The sequence below is a fragment of the Stenella coeruleoalba genome (genome assembly GCF_951394435.1).
Source record: "Stenella coeruleoalba genome assembly, chromosome: 6".
Taxonomy (NCBI): Eukaryota; Metazoa; Chordata; class Mammalia; order Artiodactyla; family Delphinidae; genus Stenella; species Stenella coeruleoalba.
In genome coordinates this window covers 109106313-109129379 of record NC_137151.1, presented here as the reverse complement: position 1 = coordinate 109129379, position 23067 = coordinate 109106313, and the positions used below count along the sequence as shown (strand labels likewise).

Sequence of the window (23067 nt, the reverse complement as noted above, 5' to 3'; positions counted from 1 at the left end):
AGGCCCACGTACCACAAAAAAAAAAAAGAATATGCAGGACCCACAACCCAGTGTGCATACAACCACATCTTATCTATCTGTCTATACTTGAATATCTTGAGGTGGAGGATGGTACTTTCCTGTTTACTACAGTCTCTCTTCTGCCCCCTTTGTCTAAGGCAGGCTGTGCCCCCAGCATTTGCATATGTGGACACCTGATGGCCCCTGAAGGCATCTGTGTTTATAGCCCCTGCTTTTTCCTCAAGTGCCAACATCAGAAGGTAGGAGGGAGGTCAGAGAACGCAGTAGCATGACAGGTGTTTATTGATCTCCTAGAGGAGGAGAGGGCTGGGCACAGCCCAGTTGTCACCTCCTCAGAGACTCCGCATTGTGAATTGCCCCTGCAGGGTCACTTTTATAAAGCATGAAGTAGCCCTGCACCTGGGCAGGGCTGATCTGAGTTGTAGCTTGAAGGACATGATCTGCAAAGGTCTCGGCCAGGGAAGCTGCTTGCCCTGGATAGAACCTCTGGAACATCTGGGTCAGCTGCCAGCGTGAGCAGTGGCCCACGTACTCCTTCAGGTCTACTCGCCCAGGGCGTATCAGGGCAGGGTCGAGCCTAAGAGAAGAAGGCAGCAAAAGCAGAGTCATTAGCAGCAGTGCCACCAGCACCCCCAAAAATGGTCCCGCTAGGGCTTCCCTGGTGGCGCAGTGGTTGGGAGTCCGCCTGCTGATGCAGGGGACGCGGGTTCGTGCCCCGGTCCGGGAAGATCCCACATGCTGCGGAGCAGCTGAGCCCTTGAGCCATGGCCGCTGAGCCTGCGTGTCCGGAGCCTGTGCTCCGCAGCGGAAGGGGCCACAGCAGTGAGAGGCCCGCGTACCGCAAAAAAAAAAAAAAAAAGGTCCCGCTGAACCTCCTGATCCTCCTAAGATAGTGAGGGGGTGGAATCTTGCCTCATAGTCTTGAGTACCTCACTCCTCACCTGTCAACATGGTTGGTGGTCATGAACACGATGCGTGCCTCAGTGGAAGCCACACCATCCAAGGCGTTGAGCAGGCCGCTGAAAGTGAGACGACCTAGACCTTGGTACTTCACTGGGTCTGGAAGAAGGCAGAGATAAAGTGTGAGTGACCATAGCCCTACTTAAAATTAGCATCCCCTTCTACTCCTTACTTACCATGTCCCCCTACTTATCAATGCGTCTTGTGGCCTCTCATCGCTAACCCAGGTGTCCTCCATCAGCTCTCTGGATTTCTCCTTTCTTCCACTGTTCCTCATTTAGAAACACTCCCCCTTCCGTCAACTTCCCTCACTTACTCTCCGCAGCCAGGTCTCGACTGAGAAAGGCAGCATCCACATCCTCCAGGAGCACCAGGCTCTGCTGTGGTGCCACGCTCAGCAGGTGGTTGAGCCGGTCATCAGAGAGGCTGGAGTCTGTGAGACTCAGCAGGCAGATGCTGTGCTGCAGTTCCCCAGCCAGGGCTGTGCTATGGAGGAGGGATAACAGGTAATGGGCAACCTGGGAACTGGTCCTTGGGCCCAGCTGCTTGTTCCTCACTGTACTAGTTTTGTCTCGGAGGCCTAAACCTTTCACCATACCCTGCTAGTGTTCCACATGTCTCATGTTTATCCCGGTTCCTGTTCCCCACATTCATTTCCCTTTCCAACCCCACCAGTCCAGTTTCTCTCCAGTTTGAGGGTTAAGGGAAGTTTGACTCTACTCACATAAAACTGCTCTTTCCACAACCAGGGGGCCCATAAAGCAGGTAGCCACGTCTGTAGGGAATGCCTAAGAATACAGCCGGGATGATTGTCAAGACCTAAAATGAATCATGTACTCTGCCCCAGATGTCCACATTCATGCCCAACTCTGCTCCTTGGAGGCCTGATGACTGGCATTGGAAGAAATCATTCCCGTAGACAACCTTTCTCCCCGCTTCGTCTATGGGAATTAGCCTAGAGCTTTATATTTGCCCACAAGTATAAAGCGCTAGCCCACAGCTTTATATCTGGCCACAAAGACCAGCCTGTTCCCTCCTGTTCTAATACCACATCAAAAACAACCTAGCGAAGACCCCAGCTGCTTCTCACCTCTGTCAGTGTACCACTTGGGGTTATCGATGAATTCCCGGATGTCTCTGACAATTCGGTCAGCCAGACCCTGTTCTAGAACCACAGAAGTCAGTGGCCGGCGGCGGCGTGGATAGCCAAAGGGGCGCCATTCAGAGCCCACGGCTGTGTACATCACTGTCTTCCCTTCCTCCTGCTGCAAGGCTAGCTCTCGAGCTGAGAGAGGAGAGATGAGACAAAGCCAATAATTTCTCTTTGCCATACTACTAGGCAGAGCTGTGCCAAAACAGTTTCCCTCGGGCTTCCCTGGTGGCGCAGTGGTTGAGAGTCCGCCTGCTGATGCAGGGGACACGGGTTCGTGCCCCGGTCCAGGAAGATCCCACATGCCGTGGAGCGGCTGGGCCCGTGAGCCATGGCCGCTGGGCCTGCGCATCCAGAGCCTGTGCTCCGCAACGGGAGAGGCCACAACAGTGAGAGGCCCGTGTACCGCAAAAAAAAAAAAAAAAAAAAAAAAAAATACCAAAACAGTTTCCCTAGCCACCAGTGCTCCCATGGTCTCAGAGCCTCCTGTTCCTCCTCTCCAAACTTCTCTTCCTTTGATGTCGAAGACCCCATCCCTGCAACCACCACCCCCGCCCCCATAAAGCCTGTCTGTGCCATCCCACACCTTCCTCCAGGATGTTGAAGAAGACCTTTCGGTCAGTGCCCAGAGCCGTGAAGGTGACAGATTCCCAGGGGGTCCCCGTCTGCAGGTCTATCATCTGCATCTCTCGGCTCCGTTGCACCCGGATCCATTTCCCTTGATACCTGAATAAGAATGGTCAAAATGAGGTGAACGAATGGGTCAAACCCACCTCCCCTCATTCTCCTTTTCCACTCTCAGAGCCCTCTCTGGTTCCCAACCTTACCAGATAAAGTGGTTTCCAGGGCTGGGGACAAATTCAAATTTAGTGGAGATGCGGCCACTCTCATGCTGAAGGTACGAAGTCTCGACACTGAGGTGCTGAGTTCGGGTACTGTGGCGAGTGAGCCAGCTAAGCAGCCAGGCATAGCTCCTGTCTCGAGCAGGGACTTCCAGTGTGATCATGTAATGTCGCCGGAATGCCACCAGACCCAGTTGGGCACCCTTCCGGGCCAGGGCCAGGGCTGTGCCCACACCCACCAGCCCAAATCCAGCCCCAAAGTAGGGATTGTCCTTCAGGGCCAGAACAAAGTCTGAGAGGGGCATCTTGAAAGGAAAACACTGAATCTTACAGGCCCCAAGGCGTTTTCAAGACCTGGGGGTGGGGAGCAGTGGAGATGGGACAAAGCACAAGATTAGTTTAGAAAATGGACTCTGAAATTCCTCCTCAACACACCCCTCCCCCCCTGCAGAAGCTGGGAGCAGGAAGGACAGGTCAGCATTACTGTGTGCTTCAATATCCTCCCTTTGTGGGGTGGGGTTGGTGTTGGAATGCAAGGGATGGGACTCTGGGCCAGTTGCTCCATTTTGCCTTTCATTATCCTGTTCATACCTGTTTCTTGCCAGACGACTATGTCTGGAGATTCCTTAAACCTGAGAGAACCATATAACCGGCGTCACATCAGGATAATGGATGGACAGAATTTTTGTGGTCCCTGGGACCAGCTGAGTTAGAAAGGGGCCCACTGGCCAGAGTTAGGAGGGGATGAAGAAGCTACTGTCTTCTGTCAACCTGTCAGTAACCTCATGCCTTGCTATTATGAGTCATGTACTCCAAATATCCTCTCCTCTCCTTTACATGCTGATGTCCTGTTTAGCTTTTTATTACCTCCCACCTAAATTGCCTCTTCAAAATTAATTTTAGGGGCTTCCCTGGTGGAGCAGCGGTTGAGAGCCCGCCTGCCGATGCAGGGGACACGGGTTCGTGCCCCGGTCCGGGAGGATCCCCCATGCCGCGGAGCGGCTGGGCCCATGAGCCATGGCCGCTGAGCCTGCGCGTCCGGAGCCTGTGCTCCGCGGCGAGAGGCCACAATAGTGGTCCGCAAAGAAAAAATAATAATAATTTTAGTTCTTGAAGTGGCATCTTAATGGGTCTCCACGTCCTGCTTCACCAAACTGCTACACAGGGGTCCAGATCTTTCTTCATAAGGATCTGCTTGAATCCCACTACTTTCCCTACTCCAACACCTCCAATGACTGGCTCTCAACAGGTCCCTGAATTAGGTAAAAACTCCTCTGCCTCCACAATACGGGGCCCACCTACCTTTAATGGCTTAGCTCCTAATACTCTCTGTTGAACAAATATACAAACCTCCTTCTTCCTTGCTCAAGCAGTTCTCTTGACTCGGAATGCCCATTTTAATTTATTTCCTCCATTCTCTCCAGTTGAAGTCCCGCCCATCTGCTACTTTCTCCAAGGAGATTTCCTCGAATTCCACCCCCAATAAAATGTGACAGGGCCTGATTCTAGACTGTAAGATCCCGAAAGGTAGGAGGTCAAATCTTTTCTAGCACACCTCACCCGCCCCCCTGCCACTTTGCTCTACGCCTGGCACGCAGTTTGGTGAACTGACAGCAGTGACCTCCGCTGAAGCTCAGAAGAGGATCCAGAATTCCAAAATTCGTATGCGTGGAAGGTTACAGACAGAGCCCTTCCCCCTCCCGGTCCTTGTCGGTCGCCCAGAAGCCCCCTCCCGAACGCCCTCTACACCCCAGCGCGCGCCTCCAGCAGCGGGGTTTGGAATAATCGGTCACTCCCCCGCCCCTTACCGCCATGACTCTCTGGCCCTCCCTCTCGATGGTTTCACCCCTTCGCTCTTCAGTGAAGCGCCGCTTCGCCCGGCCCCCGAGTTGTTTCATCTACTTCCCGCCACACCCACCAAGAAGGCTATGCCACTCTGCTCCACAACTCTCGATGGTACTCTTTGGGCCTCAAGGCCAGGGGGGGGTGTGGGGGTGAGGAACGATCGACAGAACCATAGAGTACTCCGCCAGCCTCACAGAGGAAGAGAGAGCGGCCTCCAAATGCCCGGGTGCTAGAGGCGGCTGGGCCGGAGGCGGTCGCACAAAAGGAGTCACGGGAGGCGACTCCAGCCGCTGGTCGACCATAGAGGTGAGGCTCCCGCCCGCGCAGGGCCGGGAGGTAAGCGAGCAGCAGCGGGGCGGGAATTAGTAGGGAGTGCGGGTGGAGCAGGCCGGAGGCAAAAGTTTCTCGAGCACCAGGGTGAGGGGTGGGCCTGGGCGGTGGGAGCGCTCGGGATAAGTGCTGGAGGGAGCACGGCGACGAGCGAGGCCCCGGCGCATCACATCAGCCGCCCCGGTGCCTCGGTCGCGTCACTGCCCTAGACCGCGCCCGGTTACCCGCTGCCTCTCCTTAGAACCATAAGCATGACGATGCTCCATCCTAAGCCTTGCAGGTTACAAAACGGCTTTCTCATTTGCTGGCACTTGTGATTCCCGCTCCCGCCCAACGATGTGGACGCTGTCTGTCATCGCCTCCACTTTACAGATAGAAAAGCTGAGGCCCCGAGAAGCGAGGGGACTGTATCTGTCCAAGGCCACGCGGTGAGTCAGAGCCCACAGGAAAGTGGAAACCGGGTGCCTTGGTCCCCAGGCTGGATCTCATCCTTTTCCCAGGCCTTCTCTCTGCCTTAATTTGTCCTTTCTCTTTCTCAGTACCCGTGCCCCGAGGATAAGTTCATTTCTTCTCTTGTGCCCACTTATGTCCCACCTCACTCCGCCTTCCAGCGGCTCAATCTAGAAGACACCGCGTCCTCCTCGGCTCCCCCCTAAGGCAAGTATACTGCCCGAGCTGGAAGACTCCCGAGAGCAGCGATGATAAGTGGAGGCTGCGGTTTCCAGAGAATCCTCTGAGGGCGGAAGTGCCCTGCCCTGCCACCTTCCGAATTTCCGTGATCTGAGGCTTTGAGTTGCCGAATTCTCAGCTGCAACCTGATTTCCTAACCCTAGGCCATTACTCGACCTCCATGACTCAATTTCATGAAATGATTACTGTCATTCTTATTAATTCCTAGTTATTTAGCTTAGACTAATTTTAGCCGTGTATAACAAGATATGCAATTTACTTGATATTCATCTCTCAGTTGTGTTCCAGTGTTCAATGTGAGGCCATAGTCAATTTGTTAGAAATTTCTCCAGGTGTGTTAACTTGTAAGGCATCACTGATTTGATATCTTAGTAGAAGCCTAAATTTGCTTTGATGCATTTCTGTGTCTGGAGTTCTTCACTAGAATTCCCTTATTTGTCTGACTTGCATAGACTGTTGTGGTTCAGTGAAGTGATAACATCAATAAACTCCACTCAGAAAGCTCCAAGTCTAGGGAGGGAGACTGATAGGTAAATGACAGTGCAGTGTGACACAGTTTCTGACAGAGCTATGTACAATGTGCCATTAGGACCTCAGAGAGAGAAACTTAGATGAAAGGTGTCCGGAAGCCATCCTAGTGGAAGTGACATTTGTGCAGATTTTTAAAGGATAGTTAGGAGTTGGTTAGCCAGACAAGAGAGATGGCAAAGGGGAGAAGGCCCATCAAGCCGAGAGAGGGATGTGTAAGGTTATGGAAGCAGAAGAGAATGTGGTGAGTCTGGGGAATGGGAAATCAATGACAAGTTGAATCATCAGTTCAGAGATCTTTTGCGGAGAGAGGTGGAAGATGAATCTGGAGAGGTCAGCAGGGGCCAGATCATGAAGGAAGGGCTTTGAGCTAAGGAATAGTGAGATCATAAAATGTTAAGAGGGGAGGGGACCTCTGAGATCCCTTGGTCCCACGCAATTTTATTGCAGGTAAGAGAACTGAGACCCAGATTGCTTAGTAATTTGACCAACATCACTTAGCTCCAAGAAACAGTCTTTAATATATTGGCTACAACTTCTTGTCTCTTTCCTATATTGATCCCTATTAACATGTTTATGCTTTTTGTTCTAAACATTGTCATAAAAAGAAAATTTCTAGGTTAACTACGTATGGCATGCTGCCATGCAAGGAAATGCCTAATTGGGCAGGCACTGGGCTGTGCACCCACACCAAGTGGGAAGAAAGTGAGAGATCTAATTATATGTTGTTTGGTTTTTCTTCTGGTTGGATTATCAGCACGTAAGAGGACATAGCACACAAGTTGGTGGTGATGACAGACCCTGTGTTGGACTCACAGCCAGCCAACAGCACTGGGGAGATGGATGGACTGTGCCCTGAGCTATTGCTGATCCCCCGACCTCTCTCTAACCGTGGACTCCTAGAGCCTGTCCAGAGCCCCTGTCCTTCTGGGAGCCCTCCACCTTTGCCTGCTGACCCAGGCTGCCTGCTGGTAGAAACCACAGCAACTGAAGAGGACACAGAGAACATGGAGATCATTGTGGAAGCAGTAGCTGGAAACCTGTCCCCAGGTGCTCCTGGAGAGACCCCAGGTACCAACACAGTTGCTAGCAGGCCAGTGAGACAAGCAACCCTGAGTTTTTGTCTGTGCTGTGTTTGATCGTTGTATATAAATATGATGAAGACACAAGGTAGCATCCTATTTTTATACTTAGAGATGTTGTAATTTGATTTGCAGTTGGTGAATGTTGATTGAAGTCTGGCGAGGTGGTGCACAACTTGTACCAAGCTCTTGGCAGTCTATCCCTGCGAGGGCTTCACGTCTGCTAGGCGGTAATCCAGAAGGGAAGACCTTTCTGACACCTCTGCCCAGTCCTTACTCCTATAGTCCTCAAGGATTCTCTTCTCCATGTTGACCCTCCCACCCAGGAACTGCAGCCAGGGATTAGGCAAAAGGCCCAGCCTCTCTCCACCACCCAGGGCTTGGCAGGGCTTCCTAGCAGTACTTCCCTGCTCTAGTTTCTTGCGGATAACATACTTACATCACCCAAGGCATGCCGTTAAGAGTGGGAGTTGAATAATTTATATTTACGTTAGAAGAAAGAGTCCTCCCTTTAATCTTCCCACATCTCAACTTCTTATTTTTAGGTAACTTCCCTGTTTTGTAACTGTCGTCTTCCAGCTACAGTTGTACCATTTTTCCTTGGTAGTGTACAAAGAATACTGGGAAAGATTAGCTAGTTTGATTGTATAATATTTCTAAACTTTGATGTGGTGAAAGAAATAATAAATAAATTAAAAAGGAACCTGGAAAAACATTTGCAATATATAAAACATTTGCAATATATAAGAAAGAGTTAATATCTTTAAAATTCAAAGAGCTCCACAATAAGAAAAAGAAACAGTATTTTTTTAGAAAGGGAGAAAAGAAATCTATGTGCAATTTACTAAAGAAGAAATGAAAATAGTTAATAACCATAAGTATGTTCAATCTCACTAACACACAAATTCCAGTTTAACTATAAGATGCCATTATTGTTTCTCAATTTTGGCAGAAATTAAGCAATTTTTATAAAAGTAGTGTTGGTGAGACTATGGGGGAAACAGACACTATCTTATAGTTTATAGAGTATAAATTAGCATAAGTTTTTGAAAGTCAATTTATCCATGAAACAAATTTTAAAAGACATGTACTCTGACCTAGTAGTTCCACTTCTAGGGATCTGTCCTATAGAAAGAGTCACACACATGCACAAGGATGCAGGAATAAGGATGTGTAGGGCAGCTTTATTTGTAATGGTTGGAAACAACCCAGATATCTATCAGTAAGAGCAAAATTTCATTTTGATTTACCCGTGCTCTGAAGTACCATGAACTGGACCAAAAAAATTAGGTAGATCTAAATGTCCTACTCATAGATAAAAATATCCTTGATATATAGCAAGTGAAAATAATTTTTTAAAATGCAAATATCCGGGGCTTCCCTGGTAGCACAGTGGTTAAGAATCCGCCTGCCATTGCAGGGGACACAGGTTCGAGCCCTGGTCTGGGAAGATCCCATGTGCTGCGGAGCAACTAAGCCCGTGTGCCACAACTACTGAGCCTGCGCTCTAGAGTCCGAGAGCCACAACTACTGAAGCCAGTGCACCTAGAACCCATGCTCTGCAACAAGAGAAGCCACTGCAATAAGAAGCCTGCTCGCCGCAACTAGAGAAAGCCCACGCACAGCAACGAAGACCCAAAGCCAAAAATAAATAAGTAAATAAACTTTAAAAGAAAGCAAATTGCCAAAAAATGACCCCAAAAGGTCTGAAAGGATATAGACCAAATTATGTGTGTGAGGGTGGGAGGTGGTCATTCTTCATATAGTTCTGTTGTTGCACTGAATTTTTATTTAAACAAAAAAATAATAAAGAGAAAAAGAACCACCAGAATAAATGTAGGACAAACCTGGGCTCCACCATTAACAGGCATGGTGGCCTTAACCTTGCAGCATCCCAGGTCCCTCTTCTCATAGGGCAGTTGGAGGACCAAGCAAAAGTGTTTCCTAAGCCTTTCTTTGTCAAGGTCCTGCCAGTTGCTTAAGAAATGGCAGCAAGTGGAGCAACTAGACCCATGCGCCACAATTCCTGAGCCTGTGCTGTAGAGCCCGCAAGCCACAACTACTGAGGCCCACGCGCCTGGAGCCTGTGTTCCGCAACAAGAGAAGCCACCACAGTGAGAAGCCCACATACCGCAACAAAGAGTGGACCCCGCTTGCTGCAACTAGAGAAAGCCCGAGCGCAGCAACGAAGACCCAATGCAGGCAAAAATAAATAAATAAATTGATTTAAAAAATAAAAATTATCAAAAAAAAAAAGAAATGGCAGCAATTATTATGAATGTGATCTGGCTCATCTCAGAAAGGATGTCCTCCATTTTATGAATTACTGTGCCTTTGAAAATCTCTTCACAGGATATAAAATAACGCTTTGTCATGTATACTGCAGATATTTTCCTCAGATTGTCATTTTCTTCTTTTGGAAGTTTCTAATTTTTTATTTGGGCAAAACATATCGCCTTTTCTTAATGCTTTCTGGATTTGGTTAATACGTGTTACATTCACTTCACAAATATTTATGAAGTACCTACTTTGTGCCAAGTATTGTGCAAGATACTGGGAATCCAAACACACGTGCAAGATAGACCATCTTTGACCTTAGGGGGCTTTGAAAATCAGACTTAAGGTGTAGAATCAGACTTAAGTCCATCTCCATTCCATGAATGTTAAAAAATTCACCTACATTTTCTACTGGTAACTAACTCCTCTGAGTCTTGTTCTGTCTGATTCTGTGCCTTTCTCTGTCGGTCCTCTGCCTGCAGGTGTCCTGGTAAAGGTGGTGGAGGTGTACTTCTGTGAGCGCTGTGAGCAGAGCTTCGCAGAGCCCACTCTGCTGTCCCTGCACCAGTGCACTGAGACCGTTATACAGCCTGTGCAGGACCTTGCTAGCCCCCCCTGCTCTGTAGAGCTGCCCCCCAGCAACCTCACTCTCCCTGGCCCTCTGCAGGGCCAGAGCCCACCAGATAGCCCCCTGCCATGCCCTGTGTGTAGACAGGAGTTTGCCCAGCCCCAGGCCCTGAAGAGCCACTTCAAGATTCACCGGGGCACTCCAGATGCCTTCTCCTGCCCAGAGTCTGGCTGTGTGTTCTCTGCTCAAGATCGCAAGGGTCTACAGCACCACCTGAGGCAGACCCACAGAGCGCTTCCCGTGCCCTGTTCTTTCCGGGGCTGCCCCCTGCTCTTCGGGAGCCAGCAGGGCATGGAGCTGCACCGGCAGGGCCATTACCCTTTCCACTGCAACCACTGCAGCTTCGTGGGCTCCAACATCAAACTCTTCCGGCAGCATCAGCGGAGTCACGGGGCCGGGACACAGGGAGAACTGTCTGCTGTTCAGGGTCTTCCATCGCAGGAGCTGCTGCCAGGTATGAGGCCAAGGACCCAGCAGTATCCTGCCTGGATTGCAGCTGCAATTGGTCTGTAGCAGAGGCAGTTGTTACTAATGCCATGAATGTAAGCCTGAATTGAAGAGAATCCGGGGTAGTGGCTCAGGAGGACGGGATTATCAGCTGATGTGGGAAGGCATCTAGACACCCCGGACCAGGCAGAAAATATGGGACAAAGAGGAAGTCTTTGTCCATGACAATGAATGAAGTTTGACTTAAGCTACACTGTGGCCTTGAAGTTACTTAACCAATGTCTCTTCTGATCCATTTCAGAACTTTCTGAGGGCAGAAGCTAAACTGCCCATCAGTGGCTGTAGCCATTGGTAGAATGCCTGTAGACTCCTTTTTAGAGCAAGTGGTATTGGGCAGAAGAAGCTGGGGTTATTTTAAAAAGAAACCCTCAAGGGAGGTGGTGCTTCAATGATTCTTATTCCTCTTGGTCTCAAAAAGAGTGTGGGGTGAGCAGAGGAGCAGGAAGAAATAGAGAAGCCAGGCCAGGAGAGGCCAGGGTTCTGATGAGAGAATTTGGCTCGCTAAGACTGATTTGTGCTCTGGTACAAAGAGAAGATTCCTCTTTCCTGGGAAAAAGTCATACATCTTTGCCTTACTGAGGCAGCTGCCTCTAACTGAGGGAGAGAAGGAATGGATTTGAGAGCACAGGATGTGATCCTGCATTGCTGAGTTGGGTTTCTCAGTAGAAGTTTAGAGGTCAGGGATGTTCGCCCACACTGAGCCACCAGCCGTTAACCCTGGGGACCTGAGCCAGGGAAGTACAGTCTAGTCCGCCCATTCTCTACCTCTCTGCCCCCTCCCCCCACTGAAGTGACCTCAAAGATCTTGCCTTCAAGGGGTCCGAGGTTGGTGTTATCTGAGGTTTGATTTACTTCAGACTGGAGCATCACTGACAGCTTAGCTCCTGGTCTTCCTATCCCTGTCTTGTGTGGGAGTAAATTAACATACTTAGAACCCCGGATTCCCTTATGCTAAATGGTGGGAGGTGAGAAGTACAGGCACTCAGCCCTGCATTGGCTCCTCTAGTCATCAAGCTCTTTGCATCTTCAGCTCTCAGAGTGTCCCCAGGAGAGGGAGAGCCTTCCGAGGAAGTAGGAGCACCCTTGCCTGGGCAGGAGTCAGCTGAAGAGGAGGACATAGAGGAAGAAGAGGACAGTGGCAGCCAGAACTCCCAGAAAGCCCTGGAGAAAGGCCAGGGGGCTCAGCGGTTGGAGGGTAATGATGTGATGGGGCTTGAACCTCCTGGTGGTGGGGAGGAACGGACAGTGGGGAGTGTGGTATTGAGGCTCTGGGATTTGGTTTCCTGAGTTTGAGTTCAGATCCTTCCGTTCCTAACATTCCACTTTGACATGTCTAGTGGGAAAGTGATAAATGGGCACAGACCCTGGTGACACAGGGTAAGAGTAAATAGAGTTTGCTCTCGGGGCTGGTTTTCCCCAGGCAGAAAGCTCTTTTGTGAGGAGGGGGAGGGTGATACTCATATTATGAAGATGCCAGGGGTTTTTGACTGGCAGCCTGTCTTGTCTGACATTGAGCCCCCTAAGGTTGTTTTTCTGAATCCTTGCTTCCCAGTTTACCGTCTGAGGAGAGCAGCATTTGAAACCCATCCCACAGGGGGCATACTTACCCATCAGGTGACCAGGAAGGATCTGATTATATTTATTATCAGCTCTCTATGCCCCCAGGGCTCAGAAGTAGGAGTACTTTACCTTCTCTTCCCTCTGCTCACTCCCTGTGGGGTTCTTTTCCTTCCAACCAACCCTACTGGTTCTTCCGCCTGCCCTCCGGGTCAAGGACAGGAAGAACAAGAATGCTCCGTCAAGATTCTTCTTTTGAGCCTTTCTAGATAAAAGCTCAAGAATAGTGGGTGGCGGGGTGAAGCACTTCTTAAAGGTCACAGCAAGGGCAGAGAAGTCCTTGTGATTTTGTTTCTCTAAATACTTGAATGACTTCTCTCTTCTTCGAGGCTACAAAGTTTGAGATGCTATTGTTTGGTTTCTTAGAAAGAAAGGAACAGGCCATGCATGCATGCATAATTTGTCTGGGCAAATTGTGGTTCTCCCATTAACTGGCCAGCCCCTGACCTATCGAAGAATCTCACTCTTAACCCTCCCTGCCTTTCCCTCTCCCAGGAGCTGTGGCTTCTGGCACCGAGTCCCTCTTCAAGACCCACATGTGTCCAGAATGCAAGCGCTGCTTCAAGAAGCGGACCCATCTGGTGGAGCACCTGCACCTCCACTTCCCAGACCCCAGTCTCCAGTGCCCCAACTGCCAAAAGTTCTTCACCAGTAAGAGCAAGCTCAAGACCCACCTGCTGCGGGAGCTGGGCCAAAAGGCCCACCGCTGCCCACTGTGCCACTACAGTGCAGTGGAGAGGAATGCCCTCAACCGCCACATGGCTAGCATGCATGAGGATATTTCCAACTTCTACTCAGATACCTATGCCTGTCCTGTCTGCCGGGAGGAGTTCCGCCTCAGCCAGGCCCTTAAGGAGCACCTCAAGAGCCACACCGCAGCAGCTGCGGCCGAGCCGCTGCCCCTTCGCTGCTTTCAGGAGGGCTGTAGCTACACGGCACCCGACCGCAAGGCCTTCGTAAAGCATTTGAAGGAGACCCACGGTGTGCGGGCCGTGGAGTGCCGCCATCACTCGTGTCCCATGCTCTTCGCCACAGCAGAAGCCATGGAGGCCCACCACAAAAGCCACTATGCCTTCCACTGCCCCCACTGTGACTTCGCCTGCTCCAACAAGCACCTGTTCCGTAAACATAAGAAGCAGGGCCACCCTGGCAGTGAAGAGCTGCGCTGCACCTTCTGCCCCTTTGCCACCTTCAACCCGGTGGCCTACCAGGACCACGTGGGCAAGATGCATGCTCACGAGAAGATCCATCAGTGCCCTGAGTGCAGCTTTGCTACTGCCCACAAGAGGGTGCTTATCCGCCACATGCTGCTGCATACCGGTGAGATGGCTCCACCCTTCCCACCGTGTAATAGTGGTGACGATGGCAAACGGGAGCGTTTGCTGTGTGCCAGACACCCGGAGGGCTTTGCGTACATTGCATAGGACTCATCTGACCTAGTGTTCCTAGAGATAAATCTAGTATTTGCAGTTTACAAATAAGCCTTGAGTGTCACTCAGCAAGTAAAGTGGTCGGGCTAGGATTTGCGGCAGGTGGGATCTTTTTAGTTGAGGCATATGAGATCTTTTAGTTGCTGGATGCGGGATCTAGTTCCCGACCAGGGATCGAATCCAGGCCCCCTGCAGGGAGTGCAGAGTCTTTACTGGACCACCAGGGAAGTCCCGTGCCTCACCTTTAAAGCCCTGTCGGGTTCTGCCCACCCCTAATCGGGCATGGGTGGGTCAACACCCAGCCTGTTAAAGCAAAGAAACCCAGACCAGGACAGATACCTTCCTTTGCAGTTCAAGTTTTGTGATGTGCTGTGAGAGATAGTAGGTGAGGGAACTGAGCCATCCATATATATTATAGCCTTGAAAGCCATGACACTGAAACATGATCTCGTCTGGTGACCTGAAAGTTGCGGGGTTTTCAACTCAGGCTCTTAATTGGTTACCAGCATTACTGATGCTTTGAGTAAAAACCAAACCAGGCTTCCTGCTATAGCATCTTCCCATTTGTGATCACTATGTAAGCATTGGTGGATTGACAAGACATTAAAAAATCTCATCAAAGATTCTTTAGTTTGGGAGGACAGTTTTTAGGCAGCTTGTGGCAAAGCCATTGTTGTTTCCATTAAACAGTTCATTTCTATACAGGCTTTAGTCACAAAATCTCATTTTTCTGAGGCTTCTTAAAATCTCACATCTATACAGGCATACTTTTTTTTATTTCACTTTATCGTTCTTAGCAGATACTGTGTTTTTTTCTAAATCGAAGGTTTGTGGCAACCCTGCATTGTCAGGTGATAGCATTTTTTAGCAATAAAGTATTTTTTAAATTAAGCTATGTACACTGTTTTGTTAGAATGTTATTGCACACTTAATAGACTACCGTGCAATGTGTGAACATAACTTTTACGTGTACTGGGAAACCAAAAAATTTGTGGGACTCGCTTTCTTGTGATATTTGCTTTATTGTGGTGGTCTGGAACTGAACTCACCATCTCTCTGAGGTATGCTTGTGTAGTGCTTTATAGTTTTTTCATATATATTATCTCATTTAATCCATAATAACGATCTTGTAAGAAAGGCAGGTAAAGATGAGAAACGCTGAACATTTAAATGGCCTGTTTCAGGATCACACAGCTGGTATCAGAAGCAGAGCCAGAACACCACGTTGCTTGCCTTTCACCATAAGGAGAGGGACTGAGTGGGTGGGCAGGGGTAACAGGGAATGGTCCTGAAAGAACATGGCCCCAGCCTCACCTGTTAGCGCTAGGTCTCGACCAACGTACAGGGACAGGTCGTCATTGAGCCCTTTAATCTTCATATCAGCCATGTGAGGTCAGTATTTTTGTTGCCCCCTTTTTGGAGACCAGGAAACTTAGACTTAGAGGGGTTAAGTGACCTGCCCGAGGACACACAGTAGTAAACTGGGATTTGAACCACTGCCTAATAGCTCTATGGTTTCTCTGTGCCTCAGCTTCTTCGTCTGTAAAATGGGATAATAAAGGGCTGTTGTGAGGATTCAGTAAGAGAAGGCATTTTTATAAAGTGCTCAGAAAGGTGCCTGGCACGTAGTGAGCACAGTGTAAATGTCAGCTATTAATATATTTATTACTGTGTTGGACTCCGGAGTCAGAGTTGTTAACCACTGTGTTGTATTGCCTAATTTTTTCTCCTCCTCTTCCACAAAACTGGAACGAATTGGGCTAAGTGGAGCAGTTGGCCGCTAGTGCCAATAAGCTGTATAACAAATCCAGAATGGACTTTGAAGCTACTTTTAAAAAGCTAGGCCTTCACTTTCCCCCTACCTTCCTTGGCGTCAGGGTGGAAGAGTGGTCATCCCAGAGGGCTGTGAGGCAGCATTGACTTTTGCGAATAGCACCTCAGCTTCCACTCCTGCTGGGCATCAGGGCGAGCCTGCTGGGGAGGACGGTCTGTCGCTCCCTCGGTCCGTGTCTGACTTGTGTTCTCTCCCCGCTCACCCCCATCCCCACAGGCGAGAAGCCGCACAAGTGTGAGCTGTGTGACTTCACGTGTCGAGACGTGAGCTACCTGTCCAAGCACATGCTGACCCACTCTAACACCAAGGATTACATGTGCACCGAATGCGGCTACGTCACCAAGTGGAAGCACTACCTCAGCGTGCACATGCGGAAACACGCGGGCGACCTCAGGTATGAGCACACGCGTGCCTCCCTCCCTAACCCAATGACCTGGAGCTAAGCTAGCCGCCTCTGAAAGTCAGCTTCTGGCCCCATCTCTCTTCTGGCCCCAGAGAGACTCCTCCGCACGGCCCTCTGCTCCTGTCATCTCGGCTCTGCTGCCTCTAGCTGACCTCTGCCTGTGGCCTAGTGTGCACTGTGTGAGCTCTCTGGGCTCAGGGACGGGGGTGTAGACCCAGAGTAGAGGCCCAGAGACTAAGGTGTCATTTGAGTTCTGAGTCCAGTCCTGGTGAAGTAGATGGGCTACGCCTGTGGCTCCAATCCTGGCCACGTCCAAATCCAGGCAAGTTCCCCTCTGACCTGTGGGCACAGCTGGCTAGGGGGTTTCTCCGTGGCTTTCACGTCTCCGTGGGGGAGTGGGATCTAGGCACAGAAACCTGCCCCGTGGGGCTGTAGCCATGTCAGCTCCTCAGAAGTCCACAGAGGTTGACTGATTCATGATACCCTCCCTTTAGGAAGCAATGTAGAGTAGCGGGTAGAACACAGGCCCTGAAGCTAGACTGTCTGCCCTTCACTTCCTTTGTAACTCGAGGCAAGTTACTAACTTCTGTACCTTAGTCTCGTCACTAAGACGATTAAATTAGATGATGCATGTACAACACTGAGTGTAGAGCTTGGCCCATAGTAGGTATTTATACAGTTTCTGGTAGTTGCTGTGATTAATTTATGATTGTGATTTTTCCCTCCTCACCAGATACCAGTGCAACCAGTGCTCCTATCGCTGCCACCGGGCTGATCAGCTGAGCAGCCACAAGCTGCGGCACCAGGGCAAGTCCCTGATGTGCGAGGTGTGCGCCTTCGCTTGCAAGCGGAAGTACGAGCTGCAGAAGCACATGGCTTCCCAGCACCACCCCGGCACGGCCGCCCCACTCTACCCCTGCCGCTATTGCAGCTACCAGAGCCGCCACAAGCAGGCCCTGCTGAGCCATGAGAACTGCAAGCACACCCGCCTCCGAGAGTTCCACTGTGCCCTCTGCGACTATCGCACCTTCAGCAACACCGCCCTCTTCTTCCACAAGCGCAAAGCCCACGGCTACGTGCCCGGGGACCAGGTCTGGCAGCTTCGCCATGCCAGCCAGGAGCCAGAGGGAGCCGGGCAGTGCCCAACACCCCCACCAGACTCAGAGCCCTCAAGTCAGCTGTCTGCCCAGCCTGAGGGGCCGGACCATGACCCAGGGACGGTGGTAGACCCCGGCTTGGATCAGGCCCCGCCAGAGACCAGTGAGGAGGACAGTGCTGGGAAACAGGACGGCGGTGAGGTTCCCCAGGGGCATGACCTAGTTGGCAGCCCCAGTCCGGCGGAGGTAGATGAGGGAGGCTGCACGCTACACCTAGAGGCCCTGGGAGTGGAGCTGGAGCCTGTGGCCAACCCGCCCCTTGAGGATATCACCGAAACAGCTCCTGTGGAGTTCAGGGCCCTGGATCCCTCAGGGCCTCTGAGACTGGAAGGGCCAGATGGAACTTTGACAGAGCTGTCTACCTTTGAAGGTGCTGGAGCTTCCGGCTTGGGTGCTGAAGAGTCCATTCTGGAAAAGCCGGTCTCTGAGCCCCCTATAAATCCCCCTTCCTCAGAGGAGCCCCCTAACAGCTGGGTGGGAACCTTCAAGGCAAATCCACCCACTGAGACAGCACCCCTGCCCCAGTTCCCTGAATCAGAGTCATTACTCAAGGCCCTAAGGAGGCAGGACAAAGAACAGGCAGAGGCGCTGGTGCTGGAGGGGCGGGTTCAGATGGTAGTGATACAGGGAGAGGGGCGGGCTTTCCGCTGCCCACACTGCCCTTTCATCACCCGCCGGGAGAAGGCCCTGAGTCTGCACTCCAGGACTGGGTGCCAGGGCCACCGAGAGCCCCTCCTCTGCCCTGAGTGTGGAACCAGCTTCAAGCAACAGCGTGGCCTCAGCACCCATCTGCTGAAGAAGTGCCCTGTCCTCCTCAGAAAGAACAAGGGCTTGCCCAGACCAGATCCACCCATCCCTCTGCATCCTCGGCCCCCGGGCACACCGGCCTCAGAGGATGCAGCAGGTGGGAAGCCCCCACCTGCACCATTAGAAGTAGAGATCATGCTCCCAAAAGATGCTCCTTCCAAGCTTCCTGGGGAGCCAGAAAACATAGAGGAGCCTGTTGCCACACTCTCCGGCTCCACGGTCCCTCCTGCAGAAGACTCCTCGCCCACAGAGGCCCCTGAGAAGTTCCACTTTGAGCAGGGCAAGTTTCACTGCAACTCATGCATGTTCCTTTGCTCTCGGCTTTCCTCCATTACCTCTCACGTGGCTGAAGGCTGCCGGGGTGGACGTGGCGGGGGAGGAAAGCGAGGCGCCTCCCAGACCCAGCCTGTTGTGTCCCTGCTGAGCAGCAGGGACTCTGCTCCCCTGAGCAGTGGGAGTGCAGAGCGCAGCCCTGGTGATGGGAATGCAGCTCTGGTTCCAAAGCAGAAGGGGGCTCGCTTCTCCTGCCCCACGTGTCCCTTCAGCTGCCAGCAGGAGCGGGCCCTGAGGACTCACCAGGCCCGGGGCTGCCCCCTTGAGCAGTCTGGAGAGCTGCGCTGTGGCCTCTGCCCATTCACCGCTCCTGCTGCTGCTGCCCTGAGGCTCCACCAGAAGCGGAGGCACCCTGCCGCAGCCCATGGCCCCCGGCCCCCTCTTCAATGTGGGGACTGCGGCTTCACCTGTAAACAGAGCCGGTGCCTACAGCAGCACCGGCGGCTGAAGCATGAGGGGGTGAAGCCACATCAGTGCCCTTTCTGTGACTTTTCCACCACCAGACGGTACCGGTTAGAGGCTCACCAGTCCCGACACACAGGTGTTGGCCGCATCCCCTGCAGCTCCTGTCCCCAGACATTTGGTACCAACTCAAAACTGCGCTTGCACCGGTTGAGGGTACACGACAAAACACCCACCCACTTCTGTCCACTCTGTGACTATAGTGGCTACCTTCGCCATGACATCACTCGCCACGTTAACAGTTGCCACCAGGGCACCCCAGCCTTTGCCTGCCCCCAGTGTGAGGCCCAGTTCAGCTCCGAGACAGCACTCAAACAGCATGCTCTGCGCCGGCATCCCGAGCCTACGCCCCCTGTCCCTGGCTCTCCCACAGAGGCCACTGAGGGCCCCCTGCACTGCTCCCGCTGTGGGCTACTGTGCCCCAGCCCTGCCAGCCTGCGAGGGCACACCCGGAAACAGCACCCACGGCTCGAATGTGGGGCCTGTCAGGAGGCCTTCCCCAGCCGGCCGGCATTGGACGAGCACCGAAGGCAGCAGCATTTCAGCCACCGCTGCCAGCTCTGTGACTTTGCTGCCCGGGAACGGGTGGGCCTGGTGAAGCACTACTTGGAACAGCACGAGGAGACTTCAGCAGCGGCATCCTCAGCTGGGGATGCTGGCCAGCCCCCTCTGCGCTGCCCTTTTTGTGACTTTGCGTGCCGCCATCAGCTGGTGCTAGATCACCACGTGAAAGGGCACGGGGGCACCCGGCTCTACAAGTGCACTGACTGTGCTTACAGCACCAAGAACCGGCAAAAGATCACCTGGCACAGCCGCGTCCACACTGGGGAAAAGCCCTACCACTGTCACCTCTGTCCCTATGCCTGTGCTGACCCCTCTCGCCTCAAGGTAAGGTCAGGGGCTAGGGGGTCTGGGAATGGAAGGAATGCAGGTTGCGGAGTTAAACTACCTGGGTTCTTTAATCCTGACTCTTCTGAAAATTAGCTCTGTGACTTTGGTCAAGTCCCTTAACTTCTCCAAACCTCAGATTCCTCATCTGTGAAGAGGGGATAATACTTCATAGGGTTGCTACAGAGATAAAATTCCATAATACATGCTTGGCATGTGATAAAGGCGTGTAATAGGTTGTAGATAACCTAGATAACAGCTGACATTTACTGAGTACTTACACTGTGTGGGACACTAATTTTAATCCTTTCAGAAATATGAGATATACTTTTACTGTTTCCCATTTTCCAGATTAATAAACTGAGAATTAGGGGTAAGGTTGCCCAAAGACACAGCTGATAAGTGGCAGAGGTGAGATAGGGCAGACCTGGGGTCGGCCGAATGGGTTCGGGTTGCGTCAGAGTGACTGGCCTTGGAGACCTGATTGGCAGTGGGGGAGAATGGGTAGGATTGGTGCAGGGAACAGGATTATCTGCCAACAGTTTCTCTGCCTGCTTGCTCTATTTCCACATCCAGTGAGTACCAAAGGGTACACATTTTCTGGGTGTGCTTTTTGCTCTTCCCTCCTCCAGTACCATATGCGGATTCACAAGGAGGAGCGGAAGTATCTGTGCCCTGACTGTGGCTACAAGTGCAAGTGGGTCAACCAGCTCAAGTACCACATGACCAAGCACACAGGTGAGTCCGCATGGTTTTGACAGGCCTGAGGGGTTCCCCTGTGCCCTAGCACACCCAGCCTCCCTGAGGTGGTGTATGTCCTTACTCAGATTTGGGGTGCACAGCTGTTTTCACATCAAGGGTAGTAGGTAGACTGAAAAGCCAGAATAGCTTCCCAACCCACTGAAAGCCTATCAGAATCAGGAGAGAGGTGAACCTGAGAGTCTGGACATGTGTACTTTGCGAAAGCTTCCCAGGGTATTATGGCACAAGGTCACCCACCTCCGGTCGAGGACCTCCAACTCAAACATGAGTGACTGAGCGGGTCTGCCTGGTCCCTACAGAGACAGGATGGAACTATCATGAGTGAGGAGGAGAAAGTAGAGGGTTCAGCTGTTATTTGTTTATTTATTTATTTATTTATTTATTTTGGCTGAGTTGGGTCTTTATTGCTGCGCACAGGCTTTCTCTAGTTGCAGCGAGCAGCGGCTACTCTTCGTTGCGGTGCGAGGGCTTCTCATTGCAGTGGCTTCTCCTGTTGCGGTGCATGGGCTCTAGGCGTGGGCTCAGAAGTTGTGGCTTATGGGCTCCAGAGCGCAGGCTCAGTAGTTGTGGCACATGGGCTTAGTTGCTCCACGGCATGTGGGATCTTCCCGGACCAGGGCTTGAACCTGTGTCCCCTGCATTGGCAGGGGGATTTTTAACCACTGCGCCACCAGGGAAGTCTCTCACCTGTTTTTGTTTTGTTTTGTTTTGTTTTGTTTTTTTTAAAGAATGAAAGAATCAGAGGCCCCATACAGTATTATCAAGATGACTGTGGGCTTTTTTTTTTTTAAGAAGATGTTGGGGGTAGGAGTTTATTAATTAATTAATTTATTTTTGCTGTGTTGGGTCTTCATTTCTGTGCAAGGGCTTTCTCTAGTTGTGGCAAGCGGGGGCCACTCTTCATTGCGGTGCGCGGGCCTCTTACTATCGCGGCCTCTCTTGTTGGGGAGCACAGGTTCCAGATGTGCAGGCTCAGTAGTTGTGGCTCACGGGCCTAGTTGCTCTGCGGCATGTGGGATCCACCCAGACCAGGGCTCGAACCCCTGTCCCCTGCATTAGCAGGGAGATTCTCAACCACTGCGCCACCAGGGAAGCCCCCCTCACCTGTTTTAACTTGTCCTTTTTTTTTCTCCTGGGTAAAGTCCATGAACCACAGGTTCTCAGAGAAGGGTTAATGATGGTGTGCCTGTGATTGTTGCATATGCCCCCCCCCAAGTAAAGGAATTAACCAGATGCATTTCAAGGCCCTCTGCCTCTACCCCTTCTTTTGCCTCTCCCGCTTCCCTCTTAAGCATTTTCTTTTACTTCTTGTGTTGAACAAGGGATCCATTTCAATGGATTCCCAATTCCATGAGTACTCCATGACCGAAAAGGGGTTGGAGTTCCCCATGTAGAAACCCTGTCATATTTGAGTATTTATTGCTGTCAGTTGGCTACTTAGGGGTCCAGTTAGTTACCGGCATCCATCGAGCACCCACTGTATACAAGGGGCTATGTTGGGAATAGGACACACCAATGTCAGACAGGATTGGAACATTCCAAAGACATGGTCCTTAGGTTGCTGCTTGTGTTCCTTATGTCCCAGGATCACAGTGACTCCTCTGGTCCACTGATCCTTGTTCCACCTCCTTCAGTGGTGGTGTGTTCCCTGTCCTTGCCCTGTCCTACAGGACTGAAGCCATACCAGTGTCCCGAGTGTGAGTACTGCACGAACAGGGCCGACGCACTGCGCGTGCACCAGGAGACGCGGCACCGGGAAGCACGGGCCTTCATGTGTGAGCAGTGCGGCAAGGCCTTCAAGACACGCTTCCTGCTGCGCACCCACCTCCGCAAGCACAGCGAGGCCAAGCCCTACGTGTGCAACGTGTGCCACCGTGCTTTCCGCTGGGCCGCTGGCCTGCGCCATCACGCCCTCACCCACACTGACCGCCACCCTTTCTTCTGCCGTCTCTGCAGCTACAAGGCCAAGCAGAAATTTCAGGTGGTCAAGCATGTGCGCAGGCACCACCCTGACCAGGCTGACCCAAACCAAGGCGTGGGCAAGGACCCCACCACGCCCACGGTGCACCTACATGACGTGCAGTTGGAGGATCCCGGCCCCCCTGCTCCTGCTGCTCCCCCCACTGGCCCTGAGGGCTGAGGGCCTCTCCCACCTCCCGACAAGAAGAGGGTGTGGGCCCAGGTGTGCAGACTGGACCCAGAGCTAGCCTGAGGAGCTCAGGGCCAGAGGAAAGGCTTGGCTTCAGGGTGTCAGAGAGGCTGGAACCCTCCTGGGACTCTGGCTGTAGTACTTGGAAGTTGATATAAAAGAAAGACCTGGACCACAGATTGACTTCTGTTGAGGCACATTGTGTTTTTAACCCGTGAGTTCCTAATCTCTTCACCATCACTCCACCAGAGTCCCTGGCTATAAGATCGTGGTTTACCCATTTCATCTTCTCTTTCCTTCTTACTACGTCAAGTCCTATTTTCTTTCAGCATCCTCAGAACAGTTGTATCTAACTGCATGTGCTG

The 23067-nt window shown here is 51.7% G+C and overlaps 2 protein-coding genes across 6 annotated transcripts; one reads left to right on the top strand and one right to left on the bottom strand.

Annotated features, from left to right (window-relative positions):
• Positions 1–38: 38 nt before the first annotated feature.
• BCS1L (BCS1 homolog, ubiquinol-cytochrome c reductase complex chaperone) lies at positions 39–3306 on the bottom strand. Of its 2 annotated transcripts, XM_079924695.1 has the most exons (7): positions 2959–3304; positions 2718–2857; positions 2072–2266; positions 1706–1769; positions 1298–1467; positions 963–1080; positions 39–598 (listed from the first exon to the last, which is right to left on the bottom strand). In XM_079924695.1, the coding sequence occupies exons 1-7, from the start codon at positions 3276–3278 to the stop codon at positions 346–348; spliced, it is 1260 nt and encodes a 419-aa protein (XP_079780821.1). In that variant the 5' UTR covers positions 3279–3304; the 3' UTR covers positions 39–345. The 2 variants fall into 2 exon arrangements, with proteins under 2 accessions (XP_079780821.1, XP_079780820.1); XM_079924694.1 differs by lacking the exon at positions 1706–1769 and having other exon boundaries at positions 1298–1462; positions 2959–3306.
• Positions 3307–5009: 1703 nt separating this feature from the next.
• Positions 5010–22693, top strand: ZNF142 (zinc finger protein 142; the record flags this gene model as incomplete). Of its 4 annotated transcripts, none has more annotated exons than XM_079925044.1 (11): positions 5010–5124; positions 5421–5576; positions 5688–5805; positions 7124–7437; positions 10208–10807; positions 11891–12055; positions 12973–13797; positions 15958–16135; positions 16878–19791; positions 20424–20529; positions 22224–22693. In XM_079925044.1, the coding sequence occupies exons 4-11, from the start codon at positions 7158–7160 to the stop codon at positions 22691–22693; spliced, it is 5538 nt and encodes a 1845-aa protein (XP_079781170.1). In that variant the 5' UTR covers positions 5010–5124; positions 5421–5576; positions 5688–5805; positions 7124–7157. The 4 variants fall into 4 exon arrangements, with proteins under 4 accessions (XP_079781170.1, XP_079781169.1, XP_079781171.1 ...); XM_079925043.1 differs by having other exon boundaries at positions 5076–5154; XM_079925045.1 differs by lacking the exon at positions 5688–5805 and having other exon boundaries at positions 5076–5154.
• Between the last annotated feature and the right edge of the window lie 374 nt (positions 22694–23067).